A 24,011-nucleotide genomic window follows, 5' to 3' on the forward strand; every position below is an offset into this window, starting at 1 on the left:
ATGGTCCAAAAAATACGGTAATAAATGTTTCCCCCATATCTGTCCACCTCTCTGATTAAACAATAAATGTTTATAACTCCCCTATAACTTCAATTCGCAAAGCCTGTTGCTTAGGGGTAATATTTTACTTCTCTCATTTATTCCTCACATTTGCTCTCTAACCTGCTCCTGTCATCTTCTCCAACTCAAATACGTACCTTTCATCCAACCTTTTCTTACTTAGGACACAACCAAAATGTTAGTAGGTACAGTATTCTTATAACATCCAGTTTGGACCATTGTAACATAGTTCTTTGTGAACTACTAACTAACATTCTAGCACCCTCTTACCATCTGTACTGAACTTGGGTTCTTGATTTTTCATCTCACTCTTCTTCTGTTGCTCCTTTCTGTCAAGCTCTTCCAGAGGATCCATTTCAAACTCTTAACCCTAACCTACAAAGCTCTCCACAATTTCTCTCCCCTGTACATCTCTTCACTAATGTCCCGATACCAATCCTCAGATCTGCACATGACCTTCTTTTGTCCTCTTCTAGAATCACCTCCTTGCATTTACATTTATTTCTCACATGCCTCACCCCTCTTCTGGAATCCCTTTTCACAACATATCCTTTACTCTCTAACCTTTGAAATCTTTAAACACCCCCTCAAAACTCACTTGTTCTGCCAAGTACACATTCTAACTGTAACATCCTTACCTTTCAGTGGCCCGCGGCGTCTCCGGCGTGGTCCGGGTGAGCAGCCAGACGTCGCGGCTGACGTCCTCTGGCGGCATCCCCAGCATCCCTCCGACGGTGAGTTCAGGTGTGCGTGCGACCAAACACACGCGTGGCCGCCGATAAGCCTTTTAGGCTTAGGAGGAGGATCTAGCTGAGGTCAGCAGTGATGTCACTATAGTGAAATCACTAAGGGAGTGGTTTCTGGGGAATTGGGGATAGTACTTAAGGCCAGAGATTGCATTCACTCACTGGCCTTGATACTAATCAGTTCACTGGTTCTTGGCCTAGCTAGCTATTCTTGAGTTACATTAATATATTGTGTAGACGCACAATATATATGTACTCCAGTTAGTCAGTCATTTGTTATTTTCGTATTTGATTATTATTATTATTATTATTATTGTAATTCATTCGTAATATCCTCCTGACCTCTCACTTGCATTTTGACCTTGCTCTTGTCTAGTCCTTCTGTACCACTGCCTCTGATTTACGTTACCGACTCGGCCTGTCCCTGACTCTGCTACCGCTTGATCCTTGCAATACGACTGACATCTGCTACAAGTGTATGACCCTGCTTGAATTTTACTACACTTTTGTTTAAACGACTCTGTACTTTGACATATAATTGTTCACAAGTTTTGACTGATCTAGACGGTACCTTATACTACTGTTGTGTATTATCTGTATGTTACCTCGTCACGCACCAGCGTGATACTAACGTTCCCCATTCGTCTGATCAAGTTGTACCTCCTGTAGGTATGCTTTTTGTATACTACCCCACCTCTTATTCCCCATTACTTTAGATTGTAATCTCAAAAGGGCAGGGCTCTCTCACCCTTTTGTGTCTTCGAATTCGGTATTCATTTTGTGTTGTGTAGTTTGTTATACATTTTATTCATCATGTTTCATTTGTCACTGTAATCATTTATTCTGCTTTTTGTACCAATGTCTATTTGGTGTACATCATTGTCTGTATTTTTATGTTCTATATATTATGTAATATGTATTATGTGTATGTTTGTTTCTCTTTCTCTTACTCTGTACAATGCCATGGCATATGTTAGTGCTATATAAATAATAAGAATACCAAATTTTTTTATTATGTTGCTTAAAAAAGGATTACCTGGTTTTGCTGGCTCCTCTGGTTTTCTAACTGGGACCTCTGTACAATACATTGTTTAATAATAATAAAAAAGTCAGTATATACTGTTATTTTTTGAGTGTTTCACTAACATGTTACATTTTACGAAAACTAATGGACACAGAACAATTTGGGAGTGCTATGTGTTTGTGGACTTACTTCTATCTTCTACCTGCACAGACACTTAAGTGGGAACGTACAACTGAACATGGTGAAGAGAGATTGACACTCAGATACATTATGTTCATAGTAATGCTGCACTTTACGTAATTGTATGTGATATCCCAAAATGAAAAGTATTGTAAACCCTCCCCCCTCCAAACTACTGTTCAATTCAATTGAAACATCGAACACATGCAAAATTGCAGTCAATAATTTAAAAAAAAGTCTCTCTTCAGGTGACTGGATATGTAAATTGTTAAAACTTTTATTTCATGAATAAAATCATCTATTATCTAGGATATTTTGCTTGGGATGAAAATAATGATATGTATATGTAAAGAAGATATGCTATGCTGCCTATATCGTTAAGAAAATTCCATGCATGGGTGGCTAGCATTGTCTTGCAACATGAGTGTTTCAGGTTCAGTTTCTGGCCAGCTCACTACTGGCATCGAGTTTTGTTTGGGTTTCCTCTAAGCACTCTAGTTTACTTCCACATTGCAAAAACACACTGGAGGTTTATTAGCAAACTGGTTAATTGTCCCCTTATTATGTTAGGAATAGATTATTGTAATTGACATTTCTCTTGCTTTTCATCTAGGATTTTTGTAATTAAAATGTTAAAGCGGGAGTGTCACCATAAAAATCTAATTTCAACAGCAACTGGTCTGGGTGTATTAAGTGATAAAGATGCTAATCCTGCATTCAAAACTTTCAAAACTTTTTCTGCTGTTATGATTTGGAGTTATCACATACTTAAGGAGCACTGCCCTTTAATAGTCAGTGCCAAACAGTTGCATGCTGGGGGTTCTTTTTATCTATTATATACTCCTCCTCTTCCATTTATTTCCCAGCTTAGCTGCTTATCTGAAACCTGATCCTCTGCTCACTTGTGTTTACAAGCAAGGCTGAGGTGACTCAGCGATTGGAGGAGAAAAGAAAAAAGTAAAGGGCAGAAATGACACCAGGATTTTGCCTAATCTGTGGGCAAAAGACATGGCCCCCACCAGGAACAGAATTCTCTTCACTACAATATAAAATTCACTGAAATCAAAACGTGGACAGTACAATACATATGTTATGTAAGTAGATCAAGTATTTATCTACTTATATATGTGTTTTTTTCCCTGGCATAGTATGGCTAATCCTCCTGCTTTAAGTAAATGTGTAACTTTCAAATGCTGGGATCTGCATTGGTGGATAATAAAATATAGATGAAATTATACATTGCATACAGTGGCGCTGCTTTTTAAGACAGGTGCAATGGAAACTAAGGAAGAACTAAGGAAGAATTGTGCAACCCAACGATTCAGAATTTCCCTCTAAAATGAAACAGTAAGAAAAGCTGATTGCCAAGGGAGACCACTACACTTTTGCTCCAGTTTTCATTGCACTAGTTTTATAAAATCAGCTCCTAATGCTTTTTTTTCAATATATTACATATGCTAGTTCTTTCCTTGTCTACCACCAAACCACACTAAGTGACAGTTTATGGCAAGTAAAGTACATGGTATACAACATTTTGGTATTTACCTATCTTTGCCTCTTTGGGCTCCTTTATTTGTTTTCTCTCTAAAAAAAATTGTTTAAAATAAGTTTTAATGATTTTATTTTTCTTTCATTGTCATGTTGAGACTATGCAAACAATCAGTGTACTCTACATACCTTCCTTGGGTTTTGATGGTTCTTGCTTCTTAACCTGAACTTCTGTAAAAGGTATTTAGTAAAGGTTAAGTGGCAAAAACATGTTATTTTCAGCAACATTTTAGTCATTTTTTACATGAGAGGCTTAAGGCAGTGCATTCACCACCTGTCAGCTACTTGAATGTAAATGTAAATTAAAATTGCAATAAATATTTATTGGTTGCTATGGACAACAACACTAGACCTCTGTTCGGCACTATATCACAGAACTTGTGATAACTTGACACTTGTCACAGCAACAACAAAGGAGATAGAACTGTTAAACGTCTTCAAAGTTTAAAGAGTTTATTTGGCAAAACAGATATACAGGTGTGTTCATCAGCAATCTTCATGACATGTATGTTACCTCAGCAAAGCAATCAATATTTAGTAAGTCATCTTAAGCATTTCATGCTCTTGGTCCATTCCTTGTGAATCGACCAGGCTTTATAGTACGAACATCTATGCTACATTGTGCTAAGACAGCATTTGGCCTATATACAGCATACAGATACTGTGAGCTACAAGAAGTTAATAAGTGAATAGAAGTAAAGGGTAACTAGAAAGAATCTGGAAGTGACTCTCTGGAGCCCATGTCAGCTATTTTATACTAGCCTCTAAAGAGTTAACTTTGACATCACCCGGCATGGACGGACCAGTCACCCATTGCCTGCAATTGGCTGATAAGAGCATGTGATGGATGACGCTATCCACACCTGCTCAGATGGGAAGAGCCAAATATGGCTTTTCCTCTCCTAATACTCTGAAAATGAGGTAATATGTCTCAAGACCATTGTTTAATGTACTGTGAGAATGTTTTCATAACAATGGCTTATGTTTTCTGGTGCTTGCCATTAGCTAGGCTGGCATATGCACTGGATATCTCTTCTACGGCCTTGTAGAGGACACACAGAAAGTTCTACATTGTGCTTCTAGAAATGCCTCTATTTCTCTCAAAGAGAAATCCTCCTTAAAGAGAAACTCTGCAGAGCAAGTCCTTTTACTAAGACCAGTTATCTAAAGTAACTAATGGGCCCAGAATTCAAGCATATCATACTTAAATTCCATAACCAGACACTCAATAGAACTTAGCATGGGCTTTGGCGAGATTAATCCCTCCCCCACCTCACACATGGAATTACATATGAGCATAGCTGTTACGCTTGGAGGTGTATTCTCCACGGTCAGCACGTGATGCATAAGCTGACGTGAAGGAGGTACACACACCAGCACAAGCAATCAGGATATCCCCAGTTTAGTGGAGGAGAGGACTGACTCCAATAGGAGATTGTGGTGCACAGAGCCGGTGCAGATCCGAACAGCCACAAACAATACTTTTGTGATAACGTCTCAGCGCAAAGTAGCGCTGAGCGCAAAAACCAGAACTGAGGAGATCGGGGCAGGTAGACAGAATGAACGCTTGCTTAACTAGCCACTACTTAGTGACAGCAAGCGTCCACAACAAGACAGACTGGAATGAGGCAGCCAATGCGTTTGCAGCGATGGCGTGCCTCACAAAGACAGGACAGGATAGTCAGGAAATAGCAGGATCAAGATAGATGAACGTAACACAGACAAATATACAATAAGTATGTTTTCCTAGCGTATTACAATTACAGCTATCAATGAAACTATTTGTAACGTCTGACTAACATATGTATATATCGGCAGTGAACCGATATATGACATAAGCAGGAACACTGACTAGCACTGGAGCAATACAGGGAACAGGACTCAGAAGGATTCGCTATCTCTTCGCAGAGATGAACGCAATCCACAAACGGTAACAGGACAGGATTCAGAAGGATTCGTTATCTCCTCGCAGAGATGAACGCAATCCACAAACAGGACCAGGAGCAGGATACTAACTCAGCACGGGTGATCACGATACGCGCAAACTACCAAAACGTGCTGGAAACCTGACTAACTGAACACAGGATATAAACAGTTTGTGTACTTATATATCAACGTCACTGATGTATCAACATAACACGAATACAAGGAAAATAATAAACGTGCTGGTATGCATATATATTGGCAATGAACCAATATATGATGCAAGACCAGCAAAGTATCTTTAGAACAAGAAACACGGTCTGGGGCTGAAGCAACAGCAAGACTAGCTACACTGAAACTATGATAGCCCAAGGAAACCCTGCAGGAAGCAGATCTTTATACTGAGGTCATCCAATGGGAGCAGACATGCAGATTCCCACACAGGTGAATGATAATCAGTCACAAGCTGACAGCAGGGAAAGGCAGAAAAAGCTATGCAGCTTGCATGGAAAGAGATCAGAACTGCCTGAGCAGCAGCACTACTACTGCCAGCAATACCTGCTGCAGCAGTGATCATAACAATAGCTATGCCTATGATTAGAAAAACGATGACATGTGTGGTGTGACAAATGCTGCCTTTTGACTGTATGAAATTACTGCTGAAGGGTGCTTGTGACAGGCAGTCTGGAGGCTGAACTGCCTTACAAGTGCACAGTTCAGCCTCCCATGTTAACAAGACCTGCCTGTATTGTGTGTATATATATATATATATATATATATATGATAGTGAAGTGCTTGAATAACCTGTCCAAAAACCTGCAAATTACAAAGCAATTGTTAATGCTATGAAAATAAATGTAATGTTTGCTGTATTGTGCAGTGTGCATTGCGCCCACATAGGACCTGATGCAATTTTCTTTTTCTAAGTTTTCTCCTAGGTGAACTTTTCACATTATAAATATTAAATAAATAAAATGCCTTTTAGAGGTAACCTAAATTGAGTAGGATATTAATTTTTCAATTTAAAATAATGCCAGTTGCCTGACTCTCCTGCTGATCCTGTGTCTCTAATACTCTTAGCGGCAAAGTAGTAATACCTGGCCGCATTCCCCTAGTCGTATTTAAGGTGCAGCGATCCAGCCACCAAAGCACCAGATGGCAATCAACAATTTGTATGGCAAAAAGATCAGCACACTCGGTAGTTTGTTGCAAAACTTCAAGCTCTTTTTATACAAAAAGATTCCATAAATATACTTTGTGTTCAACAAGGACCAGCAACCCGCAGTAGATAGGCGCCAAAGACACCTATAATCCATCAAACGCCTGCTGGCCAAGTTGTATAAAGAGCTGTGAGGGAATAAAGTCCAAGATCCATACTTCCCAGGAAAAATGTGTCTACAAACATGGCGACAGACACTGTACTAATGCTGTTTCGGGCATCAGCCCGTCTTCAAGCCGATAAATGTGCACTCCTCCAACAAATAATGTAAAAAATGAAGAAAAAAAAACAGAAACAGAAATTGGAAAAATGGAAAATCAGTTTTGTGAGTGGTCTAAAATTAATATTTTGCAGAACAAATTTGCATTCTCTGATTGGTCCGATGCTTCCAAGTTCTGTGATTGGGCTAAAATTACAGAGTTGCTGTAAATTGGATTTCCGCGGCATTCTGATTTCCATTTTCTGATTTCCAATCAGAAATGCCAATTTCTGAACGGAAATGCAGAACTTTTAATTCCGCAGGATCCAAATCAGCATCCCTATCTGCGGACCAGAAGTGGAAATTTGTAAATGTTGTTTTCTATGGCACATAACAGACATAGTTTACCTTTCTTTGCCTCTTCAGTCTTTTTGACTGGAGTCTCTGCAAAAAAAAAGGTTTAAAGTATGTTTTATAATAGTGAAAATGACATTTTGTTAGAATAAATTTGTTATACCTGTCCCTCATGTGTGAGTGACTTGTGTTTGTCTCTGACAGCAGAACCAACAAAAGTACATATGCATTCCCCCCACATATGTTGTGCTAACTTGGGTTATGCTTTCAGCCACACTATTGTAATGGGTAGGAGTTAGTAAAAAGAGGTCAGGGCTCCAAGTCTGCACAGCTTCAGAACAATAGTGAAATATTTTTGGTCATTTTATTTGTGTTAGGATTCTAGATTCACTGCAGACGTTAGAGACAAATACTTAATGCACATGTCTGCAACTACACTAATATTCACACAGACTAAATGTTTTTGTTTTGTTTTGTTTTGTTACTATTCAAACACAGCCCAAATGTTAAAGTGATCTCAAAAGAAAAAAAAAATAATGTTGTGTTTATCTTTTTTTCCACATGTCAGAAAACCACATAAAAACAAATAAACCTATTTCTCTAGACCCCAGGTGTGCATTCTTAGTTCCCCCTTCTCTCTCTATTTCTTACACTCAGAAGAAAATTCCACTCAGCTTTCCCTCATGTCTCTACTGTGAAAATATTCTGTTTGGGGCAGGCACGTGGGAAGATAATCTGGGATGCTCATTTTTGTAAAGTTTTAAGTTGAATATAACTACCACCGTGTGCACAAAAGAGACAAAGATTTTTTAAAAGGTGCATTCTAAATTCTAGCCAAAAAAACTTGGGGAAGATATAGACACTATTTTTATTATTGATACAATATGTTTACTAATAAAATGGAAAACGTGCATAGGTAGTTTACATCTGCATTAATCATGCTCTCAACCCTGGCTCTCAATAATATGTGACATAAAATGTAAAGTAAATGTGACATAAACTTCCTTGCATAATATGGGTCTACAACATTGAGGTCATATTTTGGAAATAATTTACTTAGATTTTATGTTGGGTTAAGTTAAACTGAGTGCAGTACATTGTTCATATGCAAAATAGTCATTATAGATGTTACTCTGCAATAAATTGTGTTGAACAGCACTATAGATTAAATGGTATATAACTCTACATTTAGTTTTAATTATTACATTGCTATACCTGTTGCAGCCTTGGTTAATTTTAAATTTAACCTAATGTTGATTTTAAATTTAACCTAATGGATTCAGTTTTCATGAGAAAATTAAAGAATATGGCATCCATCTAAAACATTCAGGAGCAATCCTTCCAGGGGAGAATTTTAACTTCAACTGTTTAATAAAACGCCATAGCCTCTTGCCTGTTTCAGTTTTTGGAATTGTATGTTAAGGTGCTCATTAATGGTACAATCCTTTCATCAGATACAATATTTCAATGCAATTTTTACAATCTAAAATAATCAGAAGGTAATTATCAATTGTTCCCATAAATCATTTTTTCTTAGAAAATCATTACCCAAATTACACTTTTTAAATGCTGTAAAATGGTTCTCATCTCTATCTAAGCTGAAGGCTCCTTGTCACAGCATAGATGAGCATTGCAATGCTCAAAAAGGAGATTGATTCTGCCTGACTTCTTTTTTGCCTGTATAGAGTTTAATGCTTATTTTACTTCACTCAGGTAGTACTTTTGATCAATTGTTTGGTTGGACTAGTAACTATTCTTTCTACTTGTATTGGGAAATCTCTCCCTCTCCCCTTTCCCCACACCCCTTAGAAAATATAATAACATGCATATGCCTGTGGAAATGGCACAACCATGTGAGGATTGCAAGATATACTAATGAATATGATAGGATGAAGGTCACTGTCAAATTGTTGAATTATGGCTGATGACAAATGGTAAAATGTATTATCATAAAGTCTTTTTAACCACTTTCCCCACCGCTACAGTATATCTACGTCAGCTGTGGCATCCTCCAAGCCACAGCGATGTAGATATACTGACCTGGCTGCAGCCCTGCTGTGCACGGTCGGGTGCGCTTCAGAGCGCACCCTCCGGCACTGTCAGCTGCAATACTAATTGGTGGATGGGAACATGTTCCCTTTTGGCCAATTAGTCCACCCCCCTCCCATGAATGATCGCTGCAGTAGTGAACTGCAGCGATCCTTCATCTGTCCCCCTCGGCGCACAAAGAGTTAAAAAAAATCATCCAGCAAGCAGCCTCACTCACCTACCTCGTTCCTGCGGCGATCATGAAGTCTGATCCTCCGACCACCGCTCTGCATTCAGCCGCATATTGCGGGAAACCCGGGTCCCGGCTTGATGACGTCATCAAGCCGGGACCCGGGTTACCGGCAATATGCGGCTGACTGCAGAGCGGAGAACAGAGGATCGGGCTTCAGGACAGTCGCAGGAATGAGGTAGGTGAGTGAGGCTGCTTGCTGGATGATTTTTTTTAGGATTTCTACACGGAGGGGGCTGCCTCATGGGGGGGGGGCATCTGGCTATCGATCCTGGGGGGTGGGGGTAGCATAAATAAAAGGGGGGGTTAGATATTTGTTGGGGCGCATCTAATTGACTAAGGGGGAGGGGGGTTACTAATTTGGTGCATCTGGGCAACTGGGGGGGCAGTTATCATATACTGGGGGCACATTTGGCTATAATGGGGGGCAGCACTAATCCTGGGGGTACATCTGGCCATAATGGGGTTAATCCTGATCCGGGGACACATATGGCTATAAAGAGGGGCACTATTCCTGGCGGTGCATCTGTCAATCTATTCTGGGGCTGTGAAACGCAGGGGACACATGTGGTTATGCTAGGGGGGCTGATATTGGGGACACATCTGACTATACTGGGGGAGGCGGTGATACTGGGGACACATCTGGATATCTATACTGGGGCGACTTTAACTGGCGGCACAGTTTTTATGTCAATCGCACTTTTTATTTCCAAACAGGAATTGGTCAAAATTGAGAAACAATGCATTTTTTAAAAATGTTCCCACTTTTTCCCATTAAAATGCATAGAGAGGAACATTTTACTTTGTACCAAATACCCCCAATGAAAGCTTAGTTTGTCTTGAAAAAAAACGATATATAGATAATTTAAGTGGCACGAGTACAGATGAAGTTATTGCTGATTAAAAAGGGACACCGCTAAAGTGTCAAAACTGCTCTGGTCAATAAGGGGAAAACAAGGTCTGGATGCGAAGTGGTTAAAGATTGGTACTCTAGAAAAGTTTTGTCATCAAAGAAATGTTTCTATACATCTTAAACTCACTTAATACACAGTGTGGTTGTTATTTGGTGAGTGTAAAGAAAAAGTTGCTACCATGGTTTTTAAGCATGCTGTTTTTACAGAAGGCTCTAATCAATACAAAGAAAAGAAGGATAACCAAAAAGATAATTTTTCACACATGAAAACAATTTATATCAAAAAGAGTATAATGTTAGTTCATGGATAAAAAGATAATGAACATTTTTCAGGTTAGTCATAGAAACAACCTCTTTCCAACGTCAACCGTTTCAGTAATGCAACCTCTAAACCTTTTATTCTTCAGCAAACACACAATGTATCAAAGAAAAAAAACAAGAACACTCTCCCAAACCTGTTGCTACCATATTGTGCCTAAAAGATGGCAGGCAGCAGGCAGCTAAAGTTGACAAAGGGCTTTCAACAAAGACAAAAAAAGAAATGCAAACAATGACAAAAAAACACTACAACATCATGAAGCACAAAGCCCAGCATTTTTTCTCAAAAAATGTACAGTTCAACAAATACAGAAACAATACAATCAAGGACAAAAAAGCACTGCAGCATCATGAAGGTCAAAGACCAGCATTTTCCCTCTAAATAATGTACAGCAAGTGTTTATAGCATACACTGTTGTATGCATTATGAAAATTTGAATTGTGAAATGTATGGATGCATAAGGTGTAGGTATAAAAATATGGCATTTTACTAATTACCTACATATGCAGTAATTTACATTGCTGGATAATTGTGAGAAAACGCGGAAAAGCCGCTGCGTGCGCTCAGAACAAGGTGGCTGATTCCGCATCCAACACGGCGGTTTGCACGCGTAGGCCTACATCTGCCAGTATGGCTGAACGCGGAGAAACCGCCGCATGCCTTGACAGCGGTGCGGCTGGCTCCGCGTCCAGCGCGGCGGGTGGTACGCAAGACATGTCTGGTGTGGCTGGGACTGATAGTCCGTACAGGTTTAGAAGGACACGCGCACGCTGAGAGGCAGAAATTTTATGACAGCCAGAAGGGAGTCAGCTGACCAAGCCGGTCAGCTGACGATTGTATCAGTTCCTATTGGTCCAGCACTTAGGGGAGGCGCTGCAGAGCGCTGGGCTATATATACTGGGTACTGGTCATTCGCTGGTGGTCTGCCGTTCTGTAACGATCGGTGTAACACAGAGAGGGTCTGATTATTGGTGATCTGCAGTATCACCAAGAATACAGATATATACCTGATTATTGATGATCTGCAGTATCACCAATAATCAGATATATTACTAACCTCTGGACACCTGAGTAATATGAGTGTTTGGTGCAACAGTAATACTTTGAGAACAATACCAGGAGAACAGGTACTAAGGCAGTAAGGAATACTGCTAGAGTATGAGTACCTTTCAGCAGCCTGAGACTCTCCGCAGGGAGGAGTCAGACTGGGAGAGGGAAGGACCAGAGCGAGAGTGACACCAAGGAGGATGTCACTGACTGATCTGTGAACTATCTCTTAACTGGGGAGATAGCTCTTAAGGTCAGACAAGCCAGGTCGGCAACACACGGACATGCAAAGTACAAAGACAGGAGGCTGATTTGGTAATCCTAAGGCAAGCAGGGTTTAGCAACAGAGTATCAGAAATAGCGAAGTACCAAATCAGTGAACAGAAGAGTGTTCAGGAAAGCAAAAAGTCATAACAGATAATAAACAATGCCTAGTCTTGGGTGTGAGCTCTGTGATCATCAACACCCTGGAACTAGTTTAAAGTATAACAGAATGACAACACAGATTCCTAATCTTGGGTGTGAGGTCCTTGATCATCAACACCCTGGAACTAGTCTGAAGTATAACAGAATGATAACGCAGATTCCTAATCTTGGGTGTGAGGTCCTTGATCATCAACACCCTGGAACTAGTCTGAAGTATAACAGAATGATAACACAGATTCTGACAATAAGGTCTGAGTGCTTCCACGTAGTGATCGCAACGGCAGACCACCAGCGAATGACCAGTACCCGGTATATATAGCCCAGCGCTCTCCAGCACCTCCCCTAAGTGCTGGACCAATAGGAACTGATACAATTGTCAGCTGACCGGCTTGGTCAGTTGACTCCCTTCTGGCTGTCATAAAAGTTCTGCCTCTCAGCGCGCGCGCTCGTCCTTCTAAACCTGTGTGGACTATCAGTCCCAGCCACACCAGACATGTCTTGCATACCACCCGCCGCACTGGACGCGGAGCCAGCCGCACCACTTTTAAGGCATGCGGCAGTTTCTCCGCGTTCAGCCATACTGGCAGATGTAGGCCTATGCATGCAAACCGCCGCGTTGGATGCAGAATCAGCCGCCTTGTTCTGAGTGCACGCGGCGACTTTTCCGCGTTTTCTCACAATAATGTAATTTCTTGCTTTATGTTAACTTGTATCAAAGTCAGCATGGCTGTTTCAATTAGCACATTTTCAAAGTAGCCAATGTATTTTGTGTTAAATGCTGCATATAAAGAATCACTTTCATGATAAAAATACTCTAACATTGAATATTATTATAATAATTTTAAGTTAAAAAAAATGCATGCCTATATTTTATTACAGGAAAAAATGACTGGGATTGGGAAAATGTTACATTTCTAAGGTTTCAAATGTTCAGTACAGTTAAAAATTTTAAAAACAGCACAGCGACTCTGAAGAATTGAAAACTTCAGAAAAAGAGCTTCAGGGCATCAGCAATACTAAATACCCACCTGTCTGCAAATGGATTAAATCCCATCCTGCCACTTTTTCATTACCACACAAAGCATAAAAGTCACTGCCTGAATTTAGTACACAGAATGATTTATGTCACAAAACAAAACCTTACATTTGTTATTACATTTATTAAGAACTATAAACATCCCAAGGATGCTTATGCAAATGTTGGTTCAACCAGGAGTCAAGGTAAAACACTCCTATAGAGAATACATGTTTTATCGGGGATTGTTATAGCTTTTGTGCATTGGCTCATAAACTGCACTCAATTATAGCTGTAATTCAGCTGTGTTTTCTCTGTTGTAAACACATCTAAGTATGAGCTAATAAGTCTTTGTACAATATGTGCACAAGTCATCACCTAATATGCTCCACTGACATTGTTATTGTCCACAGTCTAATAATGCTATTCTATCCTGCAAAATTTCTACTTTGATGTTCAATTCCAAAAGAGCTCCCAGTGTGGTGTTTTTAGAACAATAAGCTAATGAGGTTCTAGATGCAGTCACATAAAAAATTAAATGTGTTTGGGTTGAAAGAGTCCTTTAAGACATTCATGAAAAAGTTATGGTTGTCTATGAATCGATGACGTGATTTAACCACTCTGTGACCGCCTAAGGCAGGATGGCAGCTGCAGAGTGGCTCTCTCGTAGATCAGTCACGTCAGATGTCATGACCTCGCGAGAGCCGAGATTTGCAAGGAACAAGCGCTTGTTCGAGCACACATTCCCTGCAGTCAACACAGCGAGGCAAGCTGAATTTAACAAAAAAAAAAGCAAATATATATGTGTACAGCGCTGCGATTTAGTGCAGCACTGTACAAAGGACAGCCCTGTCACTTAACTGTCCCTATGAACAGCTCACAATCTAATCCCTATTATAGGCCGATGCCTATGTATGTGTAGTGTAGTGTATGTATCGCAGTTTAGGGCTAATTTGAGGGTAGGAGGTAATAAAAGAAATAGTTTTTTTTAATTATTATTTTTATATTAATACAACAAAAAAAATATTACAGCAGCAATCAGAGACCATCAAAAGAAAGCCCCATTAGTGGAAAGAAAAGGAGATAAAATTAATTTGGGTGCTAAATTGTATGACCGAGCAATAAACCATCAAAGCTGTGCAGTGCTGAAAAGTTAAAAATGGCCTGGTTACCGGGGGCTAAACCTGTGGTCCTCAAGTTGTTGAAAAGTACACCAAATACTTGGACATCAGGAGATAATCAAACAAAGAAGATTTCTAGTTATCACCTTATGTCGAAATGCATGAAACTACTTTTCGACAGAAGCTGCACATTTTGAATAGTATGTCATGAGAAAACCTTAACTACAGTATATAAAAAGACCACCAAGGCAAAACTAAAGTTGAATACCAAGGGAAAACTAGCTTCTGGAGAAAGTGCACTTGTAAAATGAGATTTTGGTCACCGTACCAGAAAGCAAAGTTACAAGAGACAAAAATAAGAACATTTTACTAGAAGAATCTGATACCATCTTTAAAACATGGATGGAAAGAATTTTTGCCACTTGCCACAAATACAGACTTACATTTCGATAGTATAATCACCTGGTAGACATTAGTAAGCTGATGCCAATGACCCTAAATATTCCAGCAAGTCCACCAAGGAATAGTGGAAACTAAAAATGCAACTGATTCTGTAATAACCAGGTCAAAGTCTGGATTAATATCCCATTGAGATTCTGTGGGGTGATTTAAAATTAGCTGTGCTTTTAAGAAACCTGACACATATCCACAATGGAAACAAGTGAGTATAAAGTAGTGGGGCATTAGAACAACCCCCCCCCCCCCCCCCACACACACACACACACCAAGAGCAGCCAGCAACTAGAAAATACTTATAAAAAGCTTGTACCTGAGATTATCCCTGCCAAAGGGTACAGTTCCATGTATTATAATCAGAGGTGCACTTACTTTGTTTCATTGAAAAATAAATTACTGCAAAGTCATTTTTAAAGTTTTTTTTTCAACTTTAACATACATACATACAGTTTGTATTACATTATATTTAGATACTGTGTAAATAAAGATAAAATAATGGTAGATGGACAAAATGAAATGAGTGTACTTTTTTCCACATTACTTCAAATTGTTATAATGCCCAACATCACTTCTTTAAGGACTTAATGAATATTAAAAGGGAACCTAAACTGAGAAGGATATGGATTTTTCCATTTAAAATAATACCAGATGCCTGAACCTTCTGCTGATCCTGTGTCTAAAGGGCTCTTTTCCACTTTTAAATGTGATCCGTGATCACAATCACGTTTCAATTTCCACCATGCGATTGAGCTACTATACTCAGTATAATAGAGCTCAATTGCATCCAAAACGCGGCAGGATGACAATTGCGCTTGGACCAAAATCACATCGCAATTGGATCTCACTAATGGAAATTGCTGCTGCTGTTTCCATTGAATAATGTACCTTGCAAATCACAGGGTAGTAGAAAAAGGAAATCACATCTCATAGTGGAAAAGAACCCTTATACTTTTAGACACAGCCCCTCAACAAGCATGCAGATCAGGTGCTCTGACTGAAGTCAGGCAGCATTAGCTGCATGCTTGTTTCAGGGGTGTGATTCAGCCACTACTGCAGCCAAAGAGTTCAGCAGGACTGCCAAGCAAATGGTACTGTTTAGGTTCCCTTTAACAAAAGATGAGTAATATCCATTTTTTCCACTATGCTACAATAATATCTAGTATAGCTCTTTGAGAAACACACTGTGATGTACTGTATATTGTCAGTAAGAATCTGTACATTATTTCATTAAACAGCAAACCTATACAATGATGCAAAACACCATTTGATTTGAAAATAAATAGTTTATTTCCAGCAGTAAATAAGAAGCACATGGCAAAATGTATTTGACAAACTTGCTTACAATATAACATGGTTAGTAGGGGTTGGTTTTGCACTGCTGTGTTATTTCAGAGAGACGATGCACTGGGGTATCTACCTTTCTTTGGCTTTATGAGCTGCTTCTGTGGTTCTTCTAAATAGAAAACATATTAATAAACCTTTAAGTTCTCTCATTTCTTTATCATTTGAAACAGACATGAATTGACTAATGAAACTGCATTTCGGAGGAATCTTTTTTTATTTAAATATGTTTTTATTGAAAAATGTCAAATGATGAACAAGAAATAGTAGTAACAGTGAACGGTTACGTATTAGTACAGTGTAATGTTTGTAGAAATTGTAAACACAAAGATTATCGAGACATAACGATAATGCATAAATGACAAATATGAGAATACAATAATATCAGTTATTGTTCAGTGACATGGCCACTCTGGGCTGAACAATAGCTGAGCTTATATAATCAGATAATTCCAATTAAATGAGGACAAACTGGATCACCGAAGTGCATATACTTATATAGTTGTTTATAATGAGTAAGTTACTATAGAAACCAAACTTAAATAGTCAAACTAAAAACAAACTAGTCTAATTGCATTTCTCCTTTTTAGTATTATAGGATAAAGTGATAAGACTCAGTCAATTAAGGTCAAGAAACTGCATTTCAAACCACAAATTTCATTTTTATGCAACCTTATTTCTCTCTCCCTGTTGTCTTTGTATTAAAAATCTCCCTTGTTAGCTCCAGCAAGTCCCGTGTTTTTTTTCTGGCTTTTTGGATGGAGGAAGTGTAGGTAAGGCCAATGTGATTTAGGGATTTAGGGCCCATTTCTACTGCAGCCAAATGCAACATCACTTTCAGCTAACACTATATCAAGTATAACACAGGTACATGTGGGGAAAAAAGTGCCACTAGGGGGTTCTTACCTTGGGAAAGGGAAGCATCTGGATCCTAAAAACACTTTCCCCTTCCTCCTCAGCACCCTTATCCAGTGCTGGTACCCCCGGAAAAAAAGGCAATGCATGCAGGCACAGTAGTCATCGGGCTTCAGAACAGTGGTGCAAAGGTGCACTCAATAGGAAATAGTGGACTAGATGAAGCTGGACTATTTTTGCTGGAGCCTAAGGTGAATGTTGCTACTGCGCCTGTGTGCAGTGGCAGCTAGATATTTTTGTTTTCCTGTGTCTGGGGGTCACAGTAGTGGAAAGGATCTGTGAGGGATGATGAAGTAACCCCCTTCAAGTTCCAGATGCTTACTCTCCAAAGGTGAGCACCCAGTAGGGGAGGATTTTCTCCCCACAGGTTCATTTTGAAATGCATGAACGTTTGACCTTTTTTCCATTTCTCCCTGCCCTCAGAAGTTGTATTCTTCCAGGGAAACTTATATGGCTGTAATTTGCTTTTCAGTGAAGTTTACTATTTTCCCAACAATGTATCGGCAAGACAGAAGCTGTCACTTGCATGCTTGAAAAGTAACTCTTTCAGGTAGCAAAATAAAACAAGAGAATCAGCCTGGTTAATATGGTTTGCACTGTACATACACATGTTAATTTCATCATGTCATATGTACCCTTGGGTACCCTTTAACCACTTCAGGACCACAGTGCTAACCCCCCCTAAAGATCAGGCTATTTTTTTACTAAAAGGGCCACTGCAGCTTTAAGGCCAAGCTGCAGGGCCACACAACACAGCACACTAGTGATCCCCCCCCCCCCCCTTTTCTCCCCACAAACAGAGCTCTCTGTTGGTGGGATCTGATTGCCCCCAATTGTTTATTTTTTTCATATAAATATTTATAGTGTGTATTTATAAAAAAAAAAGTTTCTGTTGCCTCCCCCAGCCAGCCTCCCTCCCTCCCCCAGCCAGCCTATCACAGCGATCGGCTGTGATAGGCTTCAGCCTATCACTGCTGATCGCTCTTTTGTGCCCCAGGGGGACAGCCATGTCACACCGCTGTCCCCAGTACAGTGCTGGTGCTGATCGTAGCGCTGTACTGTGTAAATAGAAGGCGATCACGCCGTCTAACAGTCTCCCGAGCGGCAATAGCGAAGCTCCGCCCCTGAGAAGGAGATGCGCGCACACTCTGCGCCCTCGCAGTCACACGCAGATCCTCCTGTCTCATGCCGCCAGCTCGTTTCATTTCACCAACAGGCCTGGCGATGCGTAGTCTTCTTTGCGTTCCCATCCGCAATAGCGTCCTGTGCCTGCTCAGGATGCTATTGCAGATGGGAACGCGTAGAAGGAGACATGTGACCAGGCCTGCACAGGTGCAGTGAGCCTGTCGGCCGAAAATGAAACTAGCTGGATCCGCGAGTGACTGCGAGGGCACGGGATGGCTGCAGGGGGCTGGTAGAAGCCCCAGGTGAGTAAAACTGTTTTTTTTTGTTAGGCTTAAGTATTCCTTTAAGCTCTAGCCTGTGGTAACAAGGTATAGTGAATTCATAAATAACAATCTTCATAAAGATCATATAAGGTCATCTAAGTGGGGTTTACCTTTCTTTGCCTCTACCTCCTGCTTTTTAACTGGAGTCTCTGGAAGAAACAATGAAATAGTTGGTAACAAATAAGCAAAATAAATACCCAGCTTTACTATTACTTTACTGTAAGTAGTAGCTATACTGACTAGTTTAGCAACTCAACACCATACGTGTTAATGGCAATGCAGAATATTCAGAACTATTCTTCAAAAATGTAAATTCCTTAAACAAGTTCATTACATATGTTGCTGCTAACTAATAAGTTGTTATCACACCAATGAACATCCAGGCCCTTATTCAATTTACCTTTTCCCCTAAGTTTTCCCCTGGGTGATATTTTCACACCTTATCATTAAAATGCCTTTTTAACCACCAGCAGGCAAGAGAATTAAACTTGTTAAAGGGACACTCAAGCCAAAAAAAAAAAAAATGAGTTCTACTCACCTGGGGCTTCTACCAGCCCCCTGCAGCAGTCCTGTGCCCTCGCAGCCACTCACTAATCCTCTGGTCCCCCGCTGCCAGCTAGTTTCGTTTTTGCCGACAGGCCCGTCAGGACTGGCCATGCGTAGGTTTTTCCGCATTCCCGTCTGTATTTAGCACTATTGCGGGCCGCAACGCGTACAAAAATACGCGTTGCCGCATATCTATGCATTCGTAATGTGGCAACGCGTATTATTGTATGAGTTGCGGCCCGCAATAGCGCTAATTACAGTTGGGAATGCGGAAAAAGCTACACGTGGCCAGTCCTGACGGGCCTGTTGGCAAAAACTAAACTAGCTGGCAGCGGGGGACCAGAGGATTAGTGAGTGGTTGCGAGGGCACAGGACGGCTGCAGGGGCCTGGTAGAAGCCCCATGTGAGTAAAACTCTTTTTTTTTCTGACTTAAAGAGACACTGAAGCAAAAAAAAAATGATATAATGAATTGGTTGTGTACTATGAATAATTACTAGAAGATTAGCAGCAAAGAAAATATTCTCATACTTTTATTTTCAGGTATATAGTGTTTTTTCTAACATTGCATTATCCTATAATATGTGCAGATTACACAACACTCAGCATTCAAAATGAGTCTTTCAGAGCAGTCTGTGAAGTAATGACATCTCCTCTGCCAGAGGAAAAGTAAACAGTTCAATTACAGTTGAGATAATCAAAGTCAGATAACAGCCCTCTCCATGACCAAGTTAGTCGGAGAGCTTAATAGCTTTTTTGCATAGAGATAACAACTGGAGTTTCTCAACTCTTCCTGTACTGGAAACAATTAGACTGATGTATCTGATCTTAATGTTTTTTTTCTTAGCTGTACTACACATACAAATCATAATATCATCATTTTTTTTCGCTTCAGTGTCCCTTTAAGGTTCACTTTAACAGCAAAATAGTTCCCGTGTTCAGAGGTCTAACACTTTACAGAAGCAGCTCTTCTCTGCAGTCAGAATTTCAGAATTTGTGGTTTGAAGAGGATTTTCTTTTTTTCCTTTTTTTTTAAGAAATTGAAGTACCACTGACATATGTGAAATGCCTTAAGACTTTTTTTTGTGTGTGTTTGCACCACTGTATCTTTTGAAGGCTGGTTTTAATATTTAAAATACTGTTTAAAGATGAACATTTTAATCCACATCTTTTTGGCCAGATTAAAACAAAAATCTTACACCTCTATGGTACAGAAGATTATGACAAGTTGGGAAGCCACATAAGAGCAGACGCATAAACCAGGAGCTCTGAGAGATGGTGGGAAAAAAAAACAGGTTTTATGGGGGACAAGCCTGTTTTGGACAAACATACTCCTAAGGTAGGAGGAGAGAGTCGTCCCTGAGGCAGTGTCTCTGCAGCAGATCCCTGACACTTCAAAAACATCTTTAATTGGTTGTTGGAAAGACACACTGATACCCCAATTAAGTTTGTACAAGCTCATTGTGTACTACACTCTAAAAGGAGGCCATTATGTGTAAGGCCAGGGACAATGATAACATTTACTTTAATGACTCTCTCTTCGATCATCCTGAGGCAGCGTCACTTGCTTAAGCCTCTTCTGACAAAATAAAAGACTCCAGTATAGATGGTGCTTTTCATTTGGGCTGGCAGTCTCTATATCTTGTGCTTGAATAAATGTATTTTTCCAGTTGAATTGGTGTCAACTATTCTAGAGAGCTAAGCAATTGCCTCTCACTCTTTTTTATATTATTGTTGACATTTTGATAAGATTTTAATATTGCGGGTGTCTCAACCACAGTGTTTTAGTCTTTCAAAGGGAACTTTGCTAATCTTCAAACTCCTAAAGAGTTTTTGCAAGACTCACAATATCCAGGAGTGGAGCAGAAACTTTGGCATAGTAGCAGCCCCTCTGGAATTACCTACTCATCACCTTACTGGAGACAATGGTTCCTATCCCTTAACATTTTCTAAATGCAGCAGGTTGCCAACCTGTTCTGTTTTGGAGCATTGGTTAGCCAATATCCCCCACATTTATCCCTGGTACACTGAGTCAGAGTATGGCTGTCACTAATCTTTATATTGTATAACAAGTATTGGGTAGATCCTCAATGCCTTCACCCTTTGCTGTAGAGCCACCGTTTTGAAGGCCTTTAAAGTGTACCTGAGACGTAAGGTTGTAAAAATTGTATACATACCAGGGGCTTTTTCCAGCCCCCTCCACATCGATCGCTCCCACGTTGTCTTCCTCCGCCTCCTCGTTTGCTCAGAGAAGCCCCATTATCTGGGCCAGTAAGGGTCATTGAGAACAGGCGCAGGCACAGTTTGCTCGAGCGTACATTTGTGTGCAGTTTGCCTGTCTTGCTCCCGTGGCTGGGAGCGTTCTGCACCTGCATAGGCGCACTCCTGGCCACGGGGCCTTACATATGCAGTGTGCACCGACTGGCCAAGCTAGCGTGGCTTCTACCAGGCGAACAGGGAGGCAGAGACAGATGGAATGGCAGCGATTGGTGCGGACGGAGCTGGAGGAAGCACCAGATATGTATAAAAGTTTTACTTCTTTACATCTCAGGTTTTCTTTAAATGTGTTGTCCCGGCTATAAATCCATTTTTTTCTTTCCATCACTCCTTTCTTCACAAGCAACTTTGTTAAGCACATAATGTAAGACAGAGTATAGACAGAGTATAGAAGTACTGTACCTTTCTTTGCCTCTGTTGTTTTTTTTGGTTTCATAACTGGTGTCGCTGCAAAATAAATTATTGGGAGATGAACAGGTGCATCAAATTGACATATAATTTTCATAGTACAAAGTATTTTTAGAAACAACGATGTCAAAAGTACTCAAAATTTGACACAAGCAACTGCACATTTGCCATAAATAGATAGAAAGTGTGTCACAAGTTTTGGCTAGAGGTAATTCAGAAAATAAATAATTATCGATAATGTGGGACTTTTAATAAAATTACATGCATTAGACAACTTCTTTATTATGTTGATTAGACACTGAGAGACTTGATCTGAAAGATATCCTCAATATCACAGAATTAACCCACTGTATTGGTGGTTTACTTAAGCAATAAGAAAAATGCGTAATAATGCTCCACTGAGGCTGATTTACTAAGAGCACCTTCACGCATTAAATTTTGATTGGCCAATGACTAGCCAATGTTACCACCTCTATGTAGTATGAGAGCTTACCTGCACAATATGTTCATAGTATTCAAAATCTATTGCCCTTCACCCCATATTACATGGAAGTGGCAAAATATGCCAATCATTGGCCAATAAAAATTGGATAAGTGTATTCACCTTAAAGAGACTCTGTAACATTAAAAACATCCCCTGGGGGGTACTCACCTCGGGTGGGGGAAGCCTCCGGATCCTAATGAGGCTTCCCACGCCGTCCTCTGTCCCACGGGGGTCTCTCCGCAGCCCTCCGAACAGCCGGCGACTGTGCCGACTGTCATTTCAATATTTACCTTTGCTGGCTCCAGCGGGGGCGCTGTGGCGGCTTTCCATTCCGAACTACACGGAAATACCCGATCTCATTCGGGTCCGCTCTACTGCGCAGGCGCAGGAGACTTGCGCCTGCGCAGTAGAGCGGACCCGACGGCGATCGGGTATTTCCGTGTAGTTCGGAATGGAAAGCCGTCAGAGCGCCTGCGCAGGAGCCAGGAAGGTAAATAATGACGTCACCGCTGCCCGGACTCCACGGAGGGCTGCAGCGAGACCCCTGACGGATGGAGGACGGCGTGGGAAGCCTCATTAGGATCCGGAGGCTTCCCCCACCCGAGGTGAGTACCCCCCAGGGGATATTTTTATGTTACAGTTCCTCTTTAAGGCCAGGGATTTCAAAGTAAAATCTATAGCTTTATTGAGGCTGAACTGTCAATTGGTGAATGGCGGCAGAGAGGCAATATGTAATCCCTCTCCCTTTAGGAACTGAGGCCACTGCTGCTGAACCTGCTCATGGCTCAACTTAAGCAAAAAGTCCAATAAGAATTTGGCTCCTGGGAGGAAGCTCAAAATTTAAATTCACCACTGAGCATTTCTGTTGGAAATGTTTATTTTTTTAAATGTTCTGTTTTTTAATGTATTACTTTTAATAAATGGTATGAATCTTCCTCTATTTCAACTAAAATTAACATTTAACTATTTTTAAGTGTATAGGAGGTTAACAATTACCCTTGGCATATTTATGGGGGAGGGGGTAAACACCTGAGAGTCTCTTAAAGGGTTTAAGCCTTCAGGCCATTATCCAGAAAAAAATGAAATCAGGTTATTTCTTTCAGGGTAAGACATAGCAGGAACATGTCATCCACAATGTTTAAAGGGACCCTTTGCTGTATAGCTTCATTTAAAAAAAAAATCCTTATTTTTTACAATATTCATCTTTCAATTACTTCAGTGTTTGCCCATTGTAAAATCTTATGTTTGATTTACATTCCTAAATTTAACACAGGTGTTGGCATCTTTAGTGCTGACATGGTGTATAACTGCTAACTGTTACCCCCCCCCACACACACACACACATACACACATACATATAACTGTCCTGGCTTAACATTATTGAGGTAGTGGGGCTACTAATATATCCTGCTATAGATACAAGAAGCATTTCGGGCCACTGAAAACAGGGCAACCAAGGTAATAATTTTGTATGATCTGCCATGTGTCATCAGAGTGTTCCTTTAATCACTGGAAGGCTTGATGATACAATCAATTATGGAGGACATTTATAAAGAAGTATCTTTAAAAGGATGTACTTGATGAAGAACGCGTGTCTGAGAGGTATGCACTGAATATTACGACTGTGTTGTAAGGAAGAACGCATAGTTGAGCATCACATGGTTCAGAAGTAACCTTTGTAGATCAGTACTCTAGGTGATGTGAACGATAAATCTATGATGATTGAGCACATTCATGAAACAGGTCTGGATTAGCAAACCATGGCC

The 24,011-nt window shown here is 40.3% G+C and overlaps 1 protein-coding gene across 50 annotated transcripts in view; it reads right to left on the reverse strand.

Annotated features, from left to right (window-relative positions):
* Nucleotides 1–24,011, reverse strand: part of LOC137503854 (titin homolog) — a 1,065,379-nt gene that overhangs the window by 362,529 nt on the left and 678,839 nt on the right. For 48 of the 50 annotated variants that reach the window (XM_068231415.1, XM_068231409.1, XM_068231432.1 and 45 more), the window contains 7 exons: nucleotides 21,756–21,800; nucleotides 18,643–18,681; nucleotides 16,246–16,281; nucleotides 7,308–7,343; nucleotides 3,688–3,729; nucleotides 3,556–3,594; nucleotides 1,843–1,881 (listed from right to left, as the gene is read on the reverse strand). In XM_068231415.1, the coding sequence (XP_068087516.1) occupies nucleotides 1,843–1,881; nucleotides 3,556–3,594; nucleotides 3,688–3,729; nucleotides 7,308–7,343; nucleotides 16,246–16,281; nucleotides 18,643–18,681; nucleotides 21,756–21,800 (276 nt within the window). The remainder of the gene's footprint in view (nucleotides 1–1,842; nucleotides 1,882–3,555; nucleotides 3,595–3,687; nucleotides 3,730–7,307; nucleotides 7,344–16,245; nucleotides 16,282–18,642; nucleotides 18,682–21,755; nucleotides 21,801–24,011) is intronic. The other 2 variants (XM_068231412.1, XM_068231448.1) reach the window with 2 other exon arrangements.

This window comes from Hyperolius riggenbachi, chromosome 4, assembly GCF_040937935.1.
Source record: "Hyperolius riggenbachi isolate aHypRig1 chromosome 4, aHypRig1.pri, whole genome shotgun sequence".
Taxonomy (NCBI): domain Eukaryota; kingdom Metazoa; phylum Chordata; class Amphibia; order Anura; family Hyperoliidae; genus Hyperolius; species Hyperolius riggenbachi.